This window comes from Symphodus melops (genome assembly GCF_947650265.1).
Source record: "Symphodus melops genome assembly, chromosome: 17".
In the NCBI taxonomy this organism is placed as follows: Eukaryota; Metazoa; Chordata; class Actinopteri; order Labriformes; family Labridae; genus Symphodus; species Symphodus melops.
In genome coordinates, this window is record NC_136707.1 from 2,527,843 (window position 1) to 2,541,071 (window position 13,229).

The window sequence follows — 13,229 nt, forward strand, 5'->3', positions numbered from 1 at the left end:
TATTTTTGCGATCAAAAGACAAAACTCAAAAATGTTCCGTCTGAAATGATGAGCTGAAGATTCAGTCAGCAGATATAAAGGTGGGTGATTCCCTGATTTCATTTGGCCCAGTCAGGACACAGTGTACTTTCATGATGTGTTTCGCTCACGTTCGTGAACGTTTTCAGCTTTCAGCCCCATCCAGTCATGACACAGTACCTGCACATACAGAAGACCACTTTCTCTGTAATACATCACAGTGGCTTCAATCCATTTTTGTCATGACTCGGTCAATCCATTTAACTCCACACAATGTGATCAGTATGAGTTTTAATCACAAAAATACATATTCAGATGACATTCAATGTTTCATTCATGTTTATAGATAAGATGACACTCAGATATTCTACATTGATTCTCCATTCAGGAATATTTGGTGATTTCCTTTAAAGTCCCCCAATTGTGGGTCTTTTTAAGGGTATCACACACTTTCAGATGGTTAGGGACATTGTCAGTCATTTTAAAGGAGACGGACAGATTTACTCACGTTTTGACAATTTTATTTTACAAAATGCAAATTAGATAACCCAAAGAGTGTGTTTTTGGATACAGTACAGTTTTGTTGTAATATAGTTAAAATGCTAGAAACTGAATAGAATCAGGGTTAAGTCTAATGATGCACACTAAAGTGGAATTAAAAAAGGACAAACTCACCTGTGCACGTTCATCTCCTGCGGGGGCTTGGTGGCTTTATCATAGGCAACTTTAACACAAATCCCAATGGCGATGATGAGCGCGATGACAGCACATGTGATGTACACCGTGGTGTTGGTCGGGTCCAGCTCCGGGTCATACGTGTCACCTGTGGGCGCGGGTGAGGGCGGCTGGGTTTTGATCCAGTCCGGGGTGTTGTAGTTGGTGCAGCTCTTCTGCTCCAGCCGCTTCCCGCGGTCCGCGCAGCAGAAGCGAAGGAAGCAGCTGCCGCAGCAGAAGCGGTGGTCGGTGTTGTTACACACGAACTCTTTGTCGTACTGGCCGCTCACGTCGTAGTGGCCCAGGCAAGTGTCGTGCTGCACCGAGGGAGCCTGGACCTGCGTGATTCTCCCCGGGACGGCGGCAGCCAGCGGGAGCGCGGTGGTGCTGCCGTTGACCTCCTTCACCTTTGTGTTTCTCCGCGGCGGAGTTTTGCTCTTTTTGTTGGCGGTGGCGGAGCACAGGACATTCAGCGGGTCTAAGTAAATCAAAAGCAGCAGAAGGAGCTTTATCCCCATCATTTGAGGACGCGCTGGTGTTTGTTCGTTGGCCTCCACTCTCTCTCTCTCTCAACCTCTATCTCTCTCAGTCTCACTCTTCCACTTTTTACCGAGTGGAGCTTCTGGCTTGTAGTTTCTTCATCGCAGTTACTCCTTTACGCGCCAACACGGACTTTGACTGGAAGATTTCGAGCTCCACACACACAGAAAGCATCCTCTGACTTCTCTGTCATCCAGTACAAATTCTTTTTCTCATAAAAGTTCGCTCTGATTAAAAGTTCTCTAGGGTTTCAGTCGCAGAGACGTGAAAAGGTGCAAATGTCCTTCAGGGGAATCTCTCTGTTCTTTACCATGGGCAGCTGATCTGACTCGAACTTAAACTGTGGGGAACAAAGGCATGCAAAGATGGATTTAATTGATGACATACGACTTTAAGATAGGAGAAGTAACCATGATAAACGTGATCGACAATAAGAGATTGAAGAAATAAGAGTTCGGATCTATAAACGGTAATAACTGCAAACAATACTTTCAGCACCATGGACAGCGCCCAAGTTTCCATTCGGATGTTTGGAGCACTTCAGCGTCCAAAAAAAGTACATGTTTGAGATCTTTCTGGTCCAATGTCATCTGAAGCATGACAAACTATGTCCTTGTAGACCAAAAGATAAAAAGAAAAGAAAAAAAAACTAGCAGCTTTGGGGTGTTTTCCCGGATATTTTGTGTACGCATAAACGTACTTTTTATCAGAATTCCTGAATTGGACTTGAGCATTAACCATTCGAAATGAAAAATGATTCTAAGTGGAAAAAGAAGGAGATGAGGAGAAGGACTTACCGGAGGAACTGCGGCCGGTACCCGGGTTGTCTCAGCCAGTGCCACTGATTCAAAGAGCCTCAGCAAGACAAGAGGCGAGACCTCCCTCTCCTCTCTCCGGCCCGCCTCCATCCATCTCGCCCTTCCTTTCTCTCTCTCTCTCTCTCTCTCTCTCTCTCTCTCTCTCTCTCTCCTCTCTGCTCCCTCCCTTCCTTCCAACTCACACATATGCAGGTACCTCAGTTAATTATCAGTCGGCTTGTTTCGGTCACGTGCCTCCGGACTTCACTCGATGAGTCGTCGAGGTGTAAAAAAAAAAAAAAAAAAGGAAGATAAGTGTATTAGAAGTTGTCTGCACGAGGCACTGCTGCTGGACATTCACGCATCAGTGCTCACACAAGCTGCATCCACTCACAAGTCACCAATCACGTCCTGTGTGTGTGTGTGTGTGTGTTCAGACAACATTGCTGGTTTACTTCAGAATAATGAATCAGGAGCTCTGGCAGGGGAGGTGGACATCGTTTGACTTTGAGTTGAAGCTGTTACTACATTATCTTTTAGAGGGAAAGGAAGGATAGGAAAAGTGCTCCATTTTATAAGAACTGTGAATTTCTCTGTCTTCATCCTTCAATTCAAACCTTAAATTTGGCAACAGTTCAACAGCGTTTTGGCTTTTTTCTAAAAAATGTAAGATCTCTGATCTTATGTTATTGAATTCATTGTAATTCCATACACTTTATTGATCCAATCAGACTTGTCACACAGTCTTAGTCCTGGAACTTTGCACAAATTTACGGCTCTGGGTCATGTGACCTCATCATTAGAATTGGCTGTTTGACGTTTTATGATTCCATGTTGCTTAAACCTTCTGACCTGATCAGTATTGTTTTGAACTGTTTATTATTTTATAGATGAACTAATGTATGAGGTTCTTTAAAATTCTCCCACATGGAGAAAAACTGGTGGTGGAAGTTTGAATTTAACAAAGTCCAGTTTTCTCTTTTGATGGACTTTTAATAGTTTCCACTTCTCTGGTGAAATCTGGTGGTACCAGATGGGGAAATGGGCCACATTAAAACATCACCGACAGGTAATGTGACAGCAATAAGACATCATTTTAAATTGACTTTCAGATACTTTGCTGTCATTGCCTGAACTCCACTGTCCTCCGTTCTCTCAGTCATTATCCGGGGTGTCAGAGCTCATCCATCTGGTGTGCAGACTAAAACCTCTGCCAACATTTATTTGTCTTCGACAGTGTGAGTGCTGTTTGATCAAGGTGAATGCTGCTGGACCAAGGTCTGCTGTCATTACTTTTATAGCACAGGTCCCATGTGGACCAAGATGATAATATTCATCCCGACCATTCAAGTCTACAAAAGCACAAACCGCCTCAAAGTGCTCTTAAAATATGGGAACATGTTCGGTTCTAAACCCAAGGCAAAGGGGATAAGCCTCTGTGCTGTACATGGGGCGTGCTAACCGCTAGGCGACAGATACCCCCCCATATATCCAGCATTTTGACCCCCATTTACATATAAAGTATGTATAAAGATCTAACAACAGCTTTAACATGGCTCTCTGCAAACCAACCAGACTCAATGAAGAAAAACACTGATTCTACATGATGAATTTGTCCACTCCTGCATAAGTGATTTAGTTTTTTTGTTGCAGTGCTGTGTGTTACACCAATCATGTGATGGATCCAAACTAACAATTTCAACCCAAAAGTCACCAAGGTATACAAACAAACTATCTGAACAAGGCTTTTCTTACATTTACAAATAACATTTTTGGCAATGAAGTCAGGTAGCTTTGAAGAGAGAAGGGATTCATGCGTGACTCATGCGTCTGAAAAGGACAAAGTATCTCCGTAGGGATTCCTGAAGGGTTTGATATCTTAATGGTTGCAAATATGAACTCAGAATTAAAATAATGCATGACTGATTTATTCTTTATTTAACTTTCGTACTTCAGTTATACTTTATATCAGGGCTAATTTCACCTTTGATTGAAGCCAAAGTGAATCTTAATTGTCGAACCATTTCTTCCACTGCTCATGTCATCTCCTTCTGCAAGCCTCGGAAACAAGGTGTGATGTGCTCCCTTGTGGCTTTGACTGTACTTTACTGATAATATGACAAGCAGACAGGAAAAAGGGCACCGGGCTTTTGATGAATGTCTTTCCACACTAAACGCTCTGGAAGTCAGCATTTGCAAATTGGCCCTCTGTTCCTCTGTCAGTCAAAACGACACATCAGATGGCATGTTGAGCACAAAGGGAAGAGGGATTGTCCATTAGAGTTAAACAGCTCGGAGTGCTCCATGCTGGCCTCAGCAAAAAGTGCTGACAGGTAACGATGGGGTCGACATTGGCTGAAGAATAATGATTCCATGTTTCAACTGAAGAACGAAATAATGAATGAGATAACCAAAGAGATCTCACGCTTAGATTTTACAACACAAATAAATAACAAAAACCAAAAAAAACACTTCTTATATTTTGAATTTCTCAGATGAATTTAATGAACAATCATGCAGTTTGGACCTGAGATGTTACAACACGTGAAAGAACCAAGAAATAGAGCTGATAGATCTAATGCTTGATACATTTTTTTTGACACATTTCTTCCCAGGTACACATTTGTGACCCACCAGTTGAGCACCACTGGGCTAGGTAACTAATAGTAATAACAGAAATTGGGACTCTCTCCAGAATGTTCCTTCAGGTAGCAGAGAAAGAGGCTGTAATGGCTGCGATGTAGTCGATGTAGTGCATGCTAACGTCCACTTAACAAATGTTCGAAAAACTGAAGGACTTAATGTAAATCGAAGTGTCTGACAATGAGACAGAGAGGATCCTTGCAGAGATAAGCCTTTAAATGCTTTTCTCCACTTTAGTCCCATGTGAAAATGCCCAGTGTGTGAGTTATGCTAGCCTAGCGGTTAATGCACAATGTCCATAAACATATAACAGCCCCAAAGTAAATGTGGAAATGATTGAATAACTCAACCTTTTTGAGTATATTAAGGCCAAGACTTAATGCATACACTAAGGGTGGACTTAGCTGCCTGACAGGTGGGTGCATCATCATGAGGCTTAAAGCCTGCTGCTAGATTAGAAGTTTGTTGGAGATAGCACCACCCCCATGGTTAGGCTTCAAAACGCCTCTTCAGAAACCAACGGGTGATGTTAATGAAACTATGTTCATGTTTTATACAGTCTATGGACAAATAATTTGAAGACCTGAAAGACAGTTTTTTTTTTTTTGTGAATGGAGTCTGCTGACTTTAAAGAGAGCAATGTGAGAACAACATAAAACAATCACACGGGGAGAGTAACACAGCTCTTTACAGCACCATGGGAAGGCACTTGACAGCACTTGCCTTGTAATTGTCACGTTGATTAGTATCACAGATATTTGCCCCACATTCTCTCTCTAGTTGGTCTATATTTTGTCTTTCAATCAGGGATTTTATGTGGGTCCTGATTTGGCTTAGCTCAGAGCACCAACCGAAATGTCTGCCCCAGTTCTGGTGCAGAGGGGAATAGCTATCCTCTGACACAGGGCCTGTTGGAGGGTCCGCTCTGTCGCCTTTGTTAATGAGCCAGGCACTCTCAACATGTTTCATAAGCCCACAATCGATGCAAAGTGAATCTTAACATGGTTTTAGTACGATGGAGCGATCACTAAAGGCGCCGCACTGCTCTTATCCCGTTGACCTTGTAGGTGTGTCGTCGTCCATACGGTGCCTCTCGACTTTAAGTACTCACATTATGTTTTGAACGTTGTTAAAAGCATTAAGATCTCGAGAGATGTTTGCCTTTTTGAAGTTCACAGGAATATAAAACATACTTTGATTCTGATGAAAAGAGGCTTTAAAGACAAAAAGGAACATTTGAAAACATAATGTTATAGGGATCAAAAAGTGTTCGGTATAAATAAATGAATTCTATACATTCCTAAATGAAAATGTAATATACTTATTTCAGTGTAAATTTGGTAATCATTTCCAGAGATCTAACTCAATCCATTTTGTTGTAGTTTCAGAATTCATTTTCCCTCCTACAGAAGGGGAGACAATGGCTCGGGGGTTAAGCAGCTTTTTATTCAGCAGTTAGAGAAAAGATTTGGACCGACAATTTTACTCGCAATATGTCACCTGTTACTTAATAGCAAATACTCTCTGGAGGACGGCAACACCTTTCAGCTAATAGATGAGATTTAAAGTGATGACAGGGTCTCAGTGCTCTCTGACTGCTCTACTCTGCAAACCCACCTGTCACCAAAACTTTCATTCCCATGTGAGAGACCTCCTGATGATCTGATGAATTATTTACCGAATATTATGCAAATTGTAAAAAAATCTTTGTTGCACTGTTTTCATGGAGAGTGCACCTTGCACCCTGCTGGGAATATGTCAATTTGAGAAAAGTGAAGTGAAAGTTTTCTTGGTGTTGACGACTTGATGCAGCTGCTAGTAAAGTAACATCTGATATTATTTGCCTTCTTGCTTTTGAAGGTGTCCAAGGTAAATCCAAGACCTCAGTGTAGAACCCAGAACACACCGAACAACAACAACCCAACCTGTGGAAGGAGATGGGTGAGTGAGTGAGTGGGTAGATGGATGGACGGATAGATTGTACAATGGATGGATGTTGGATCAATGAATGGATGGATTGACGGATGTCAGAAAGCTTCTAAAGAAACACACTTCCTGCATAAACCACGCCCATTTCTGAGTGAACAGATACAGATTATAACAATTCTGCCCGTGCCCGTCTCCTCTACAAGCAGCAGAAACAAAAATGTTAAAAAGCTGATCTCTGTTTGTTTGTTTTTTTTTTATCCCACCTCATACAATCTGAGCAGCCAGAGAGACCTGCTACCTGATGTTTTCCTGTATATCTGAATCTATTGGACACGCCTCATTGCTCTGTGATGCATAGAAGCAGATTTTAAACTTCTAATTTGCACCTAAGTGACTGGATTAGTCACACTTTATAGAATACTAAATGAATTCCTTAAAAATCCAAAGAGGGGTCGAGGGAAATTAAAACTTTCAGCGTCTCTGTTTGGTTCAATGTGTTGTGTTTTTTTTTTTAAGACTTTGCTGAACCACAGAGCAGGAGTAAAAAAAAACTGCAGACATTTTCTCCGAGGAGATCGCGGATTGCAAAGTAAATATCAAAACAGAGACCAGAGAAGCAGCCTGCGTGTGTGTGTGTGTGTGTGTGTGTGTGTGTGACTTCACTGCATCACACCATCACGGCTGTTTTGTAATGAACAAACATGTATTTATGAGAAGACATCTGGCCGTCAGAGTCGGTGCAGCTTTAAGAGTGAACACTCCAGTCTTTAAGAGCGACACTAAAGCAAACTGATTTATCTCTGCTCTATATTAAAGCCCAACAATAATACCAAAAAAAAGAAAAGGTTTAACTGTAGCAGAGAGAGAGCCGTCACGTATGAGCTGTCACGACTGTCTTCCTTAACGTGCTGGTTTGCACGACTCTTAGAGAGAGTGGAGTGTGATGAAAGATGCCAGAGGAGAGAGAGGCCTCAGAGAGTCACTGGGTCACTTGTGCGTCACTCAGGGAGGGGCTGGATCAAGGGCTGGAAACTGAAGTGCATTTTTCCTGTTTAGTTAAGATGGTAAAGACTCTGCAGCTAAACTACTTATTTTGGGGGTTTTTTTGTTTTCCAAAAATTGCAAGCAACTCCTGCAGACTGTCTAAATTGCACACACATGTAATTTACCAATATGTTGGCAAAAATATGATGATAAAATTTTTTTATTTTTGACATCTGACTTTCATTTGTACTGTCATCATTCATCATATTAAATTTTAAGTAACAGCTTAATTTCTGAACTTCAGATATACAGTAAATAAATGAAGCCTCTTCTTCAAAATACTTGTCAAAAGATAAAAATGCCAAAAGACCCTGCAGAGGGACTTGAAGTGTAAAGAATTGTTGCGGTCCTTGGCCAGAGGTGTTATCACGACTGACAACTGTGGCGATTTTTGCGAGTCCTTCAGCTCATGGATGTGAAGCCATTATTTGTGTTCAGCGGGCCTGACAGTATCTGGAGGAGGATTACTGCGGCGTGGTGCTCCCTCGTGTTGCTGCTTTTGTAGTTGTTGTTGTTGTTGTCCGTGAGTTGTGTTTGTGCGGAGACTTCGCAGGTAAGACGCACCAGTAAACATAGCCGGAGAGGAGAGGACTGCCTGTGACAAGGTCCATTCTGCTGGTGGCATCCAATCAATAACAGCCTCAGCACAAGCTGCGTGTGTGCGCATGTCTCTCTGTGTGTGTGTGTGTGTGTGTGTGTGTGTGTGCGATTCTGTGTGAAAATGCGGAAAAACAAGCCACTTTTCCAATCTTTTCTTCCATCTCCAGGGGAGAGCGGCTGCTTAAAACACAGAAAAACAACAACCGAAAAAGTCTAGTCTCTCCTTTCCAGGGCTTGATCCTTCCTCCTCCCCATTCTCCTTCTCCTCTCCTTTCCCCTCCTCCCCTCCCTTCCTCTCCTCTTCTCTCCCCTCCTCTCCCAAGAGGAGTGTTGTTAAATTGTAGCTGCATACTAACAGCTTCCTCTGAATCAATTACCATTTGGATATAAATGTCACAGCTCTGGAAACTGTCAGTGGGCAGAAGCTGAGAGGAAAAGGCTGGTTTATTAAGGATGGGATAAAAGCTGAGGGTTTCATAAACACAAACAATCTTAAAGAAAGAGACATGTTTCCAATTAAAGGGTCATTTTTCACTTGCTGATGCATCTTAGCGCAGAAAACAGCAAATGGAAAACCGACTCCTCCCCACACTGTGCTGTTCACTTTAAAGCCTGTTGCTTTAGAGTAGTCTGTCTCCCCACAGACTACAGCCTGAGTCCTATAAGTAACCATGAGAAGCGCAGCTACATGAGCGTCTAGATAACCTTTTCACTGGCTACATGAGCGTCGCATGTAGTCGAAGATGAAGAAGAGGAGGGATGTTTCCTCAGATCTGAGCGGTCACTGTCAGGTTCTTACAGAAAGCAATAAGTCTGAGTGATTGAAAAGTCAATGTCAATATAACATTTACTTTTAATAACCTGGAGGCAATAAGGACTTGACGCGTATTATGAGAGGAGGAATCTCTTAAGCCGTCTTCCTCCCCTCCTCAATGGAAAGTGGACAGAGAAAGGAAAAGAAAGAAATGAGGCTAAATAAGATCGCAGGTCTTTGCCTTCACTCACAGATATTGGATTCACTCTCGGGCTGGAAAAATAAAAAAGATGTGTAACTTTGTTTTTGTGATATCATGCAGATACGTAATGGTGCACACAGCAGGGTTCAACACACAGAGAGAGAGAGAGAGAGAGAGAGAGGTCACATGGACGAGCGAAAGTAAAGGATTGGGCCATTGAGCACACAAGTTGAGGACTAAAACCTGATTTGAAGCGCACCGATGGCCTTGCGGTTGTGTCGTTCGCACCCATGTTCAAAGGCTGTGCTCTTGTTCACAGTGGTCTTGGGTTTGAATCCGACTTCATGTGGTCTCCCACTCTCTGCTAACAACATTTTGTTCGCTGTTTAGCTGTCCAGTCTAATAAAGTCACAAAAACAGAATAATAAAAAGAAAAAAAAACTTGATCTGGTCACGACTCCCTTCATCACCCACGCTGTCTTTTGGTGCGTTTGCTGCTCTATGCTGCTCTAAAATGTCTATAATGTGTAAATCTGGCTCAGAATAGCCCTTTCCTAAGTGTTGATAGCTATCAAGAAAACAACATATGTGACGTCAACATACAGAATGACTCGGCGCTTTCTCTGACTTCCAGTGCCCCTGTATACAGACCAATGGGTGACATCATCGTTTCTGCGTTCATTTCTTTTATACAGTCTGGGACAGACTCTCAGTGACAAGATCAGCGCCGCATCATCTTAATCTTATGTTTGAAAAGAAAAGCTCCACACATGAGCTCTACGCTCTGACAGAAGAACTCGGTCTTCGTGGTCACTCCTGTCTCTTAAAGCGATGTTCCCTGCAGAGTAACACTTCTCATCTTCCTGTCCGTGCTTATAAACCCATTTACATTTTGTAAGGTGCGAGGATTAGCATTAAGTTCTCTCTGCTGTTATAATATTCTCTTTTTTCCCGGCGAGCCTTGCCTCCTGCTTACCCGGCATTAATGAGCTAATTCCTTATCACGCCTCGTGTCCCAAAATTACCCTGCAAGACTGACAGTGTTCAGACGTGAGCCTTTGGCAAAAACATGCCCCTTGTGTTTAAGAACGAACACGTCTGCTTTTATTTATAGAACGTGTTTTATATATATCTACCCATGTATGCATTCTGCAGAGCGTTAAGACTTTTAAAGTGTGTTTATTCGAGATGTCAGAGTGAACTTTAAATTCGCCGGGGCAAATCTGTCAAAGCGAAAGAACAGAGAACGAGCCACACGTCACCAGAATTGGAAGAAAAGAGGAGCTTCTTCTCTGTCGTTTTTTTTAAAACTGAGTTAAAGCAAACGCCCTGCAGAGCTGCACGGATGTCTTTGTCTTTCTTCTCTCCAAGTTATTGTTTTTAAACTGAATTTTAAATGTTTGTGTGTCTCCAAAAGGCAAAGGAAATCAAATCATCTTATTTTACGCACTGTAAGGGCCTAATATTGAATCGTGCATATTGCAGAAGGTGTGGAGGGAATAAATAAAAAAAAAGAAAATCTTTGGGTCCGGCAGCATGAAAACAACAGAATGAAAAAGAATGAGATGATTAAATGTCAGCCGAGGAGTAAAATGTAAAGCTCCTGAAATGTTCCTGCCTCATCGCCGTCTCTTTTGTTCACACTCTTGAGCATGTGTGAGTCGGTGATCGGCAGCAGCAGGACGACGCGATGAGCCGTCGCTGGCTCAAGTTGACGAACGGTACAGTTACATCTCAGTGCTCACAGGAAACTGAAGACAGCTTCCTGATCCAGCCAGAAGGATCAACTTTGCTTCATTTTACCCACTTAACGCTCCACAGCCCCCCTGCCAGTGGGCCTTTATCGCCTCCATCACTCCACTTAATCAGAAGTGCTGGCTTAGGACTCCCTCTAATCAGGCCAATTAGACTTTAAAACTTGTCTTTTAGGCGGCTGTCCTCTTAGTTCAGGAGACTCTGTAGCCTCCTCCTGACTGCCTGGCAGAGGCCCAGAGCAGCTTTCAGAGGACAACCTTGAGCTTTGCTATCATTTAAATTTCTACATCACCGTTTTTCGAACAATAGAGGTCAATAAAGAACAACTTTTACTCTCCATGACAGATGAGACAAATGAGTCTAAAAAGAATTCCAAAAACACAATTTAATAACAGACAGTAAATCTCATCATGAAGTGTATTTTTTTTTTTTAAATCTCCTCCATTTGGTTTTCAGTCGCACACAAACAGAAGCCTCCACGTCACTGGCTCTGTCGTCACATCTATAAAACATCCATCACGGTGCTGGCAGGCCTCAGTCAGTCCGATAAGCCTTCGAAACCTGATTGACTAAACATCCGACGTGTGTGCTTTCACTCCCCGCACTGTGACAGCCATGCTAAGAGGATTAATCATCACAAACAAGGCACACCTGGTTTATTAGCTGCAAACAACACCTTCTCACACTCCGCCTGTCAAATATGGCGGTGTGGTCATGGGACCTGGTCCTCAAAATAGGATGATCTATATCCTTTGGTGACAGTTTTACACTTGCAGGTCTTGGTGGGCAGGTGAGTAAAACTAAATTTAAGCCACCACACGTGGTAGGATTCTTAAAATAAGCAGTAAGAAGTCGGTGATGAAGTATGAGTGTCATCCAGTTACATTTTTATGAGTTTTGGGCATCCAACATGAACTCACACGTGACTGATGCAAAGCATTCACAGTCTGCTTGTGTTCAGGCCCATAACTGGCATTGTGCTTTCTAAACCTTACCAAATCAATTTGCGACATGAATCTACTCAAAACAACTTTGTTTAGACGTCTTTCTGACTTAGTCAAGGTAAAATTGTTCTATGTAATGTTTAAATGGCAAAAGCCACCAAATCAGTATGGTATGGCTTAACCACCAAATTGTATTGGAAATTGTATCCAAAAAAAAAAGGACTGGGTTATGATTAGTCACGAAAAAGGACTTTACATTATGTTAACGCACAAAATCAGGGGGGTCACATTAAAGGTCACATATTATACAGCTTCTCAACAATCTGAAATAAGTCTAACAGCTCCCTAAAATGTGTGTGAAGTGTGTTGTTCTTAATCTGCTCTGATCTGGTGTTTGATCATGTCTATAAACCCCTCTTTTTCAGCCCTGCTCAGAACAGGCTGTTTCTGTGTCTGTAGCTTTAAATATGTAAATGAGCTGCGTCTGACCACGCCCCCTCTCCTTGAAGAGAATATGGCTTGGGCTTTCTCGCTCCATGTCCTATTGTTTATGGTGAGAAGGCAGACTCAGAGAGCAGACCAAGCACCAAGCTGTAGGGAAGGGGTTAGCCTGGAGATGTTCAGGTACTGAATGGATTTGTTTGGATTTTTACAGCTCGGTTCTGTTTAAGAGCCTTAGACACCTGACTACAATTACAAACAATTGCAAGTTGGTTATGTTTTGGTCACAACAAGACTTGGTCAGTATGAGAAAATGTATTTGAGACTTAAGTACTTGAGGTAATACAATGTAATATTTAGAATGAAATAGGCAATTAACAAGCCGAATGTGTATACTATGGTATGTCATAAATGTACTGTATCACTTCTAAGTCTGATTAAAAGAAATTCAGATTTTCATAGTAAGACCTACAGTCATGGTATTTGAAAAATATTCAAATCGTAGGAACCAGAGAACGAGCTCTTCCTGTGACCTTGTAATAGTTTTTGACATTTGAGATTTCTGAAACATGTTTAATCTCAGGATAGTCGAGGTAGATCTGACAGCACTATCCATCATAGCCAGTTGTAATTACCTGCATATAGATCACTGTCACATGAAAAAGGGCCATTAAGGGGAGTTCTGCGTGTGAATAGAAAACATTCAATCAAAATGCCACAGGAAACACGAGCAGCAGCCGGGAGCAGTGATTGAACAAGAATCCTAACCAGGACATCCCGCGCTGACGGCATCGCTCCCAGTGTGCTGGCTGCATGTGACAGTCACATAAACAGGTCTATCAATAGAG

At 42.2% G+C, this 13,229-nt stretch overlaps 1 protein-coding gene across 5 annotated transcripts in view; it reads right to left on the bottom strand.

The window, feature by feature from the left end:
- Positions 1-2,159, bottom strand: part of LOC306837865 (shisa family member 6) — a 67,905-nt gene extending 65,746 nt beyond the window's left edge. For all 5 annotated transcript variants that reach the window (XM_079365713.1, XM_079365710.1, XM_079365712.1 and 2 more), the window contains exons 1-2: positions 2,070-2,159; positions 694-1,612 (exon numbers count right to left, since the gene is read on the bottom strand). In XM_079365713.1, the coding sequence (XP_079221839.1) occupies positions 694-1,253 (560 nt within the window). In that variant the 5' untranslated portion in view covers positions 1,254-1,612; positions 2,070-2,159. The remainder of the gene's footprint in view (positions 1-693; positions 1,613-2,069) is intronic.
- Positions 2,160-13,229: the final 11,070 nt, after the last annotated feature.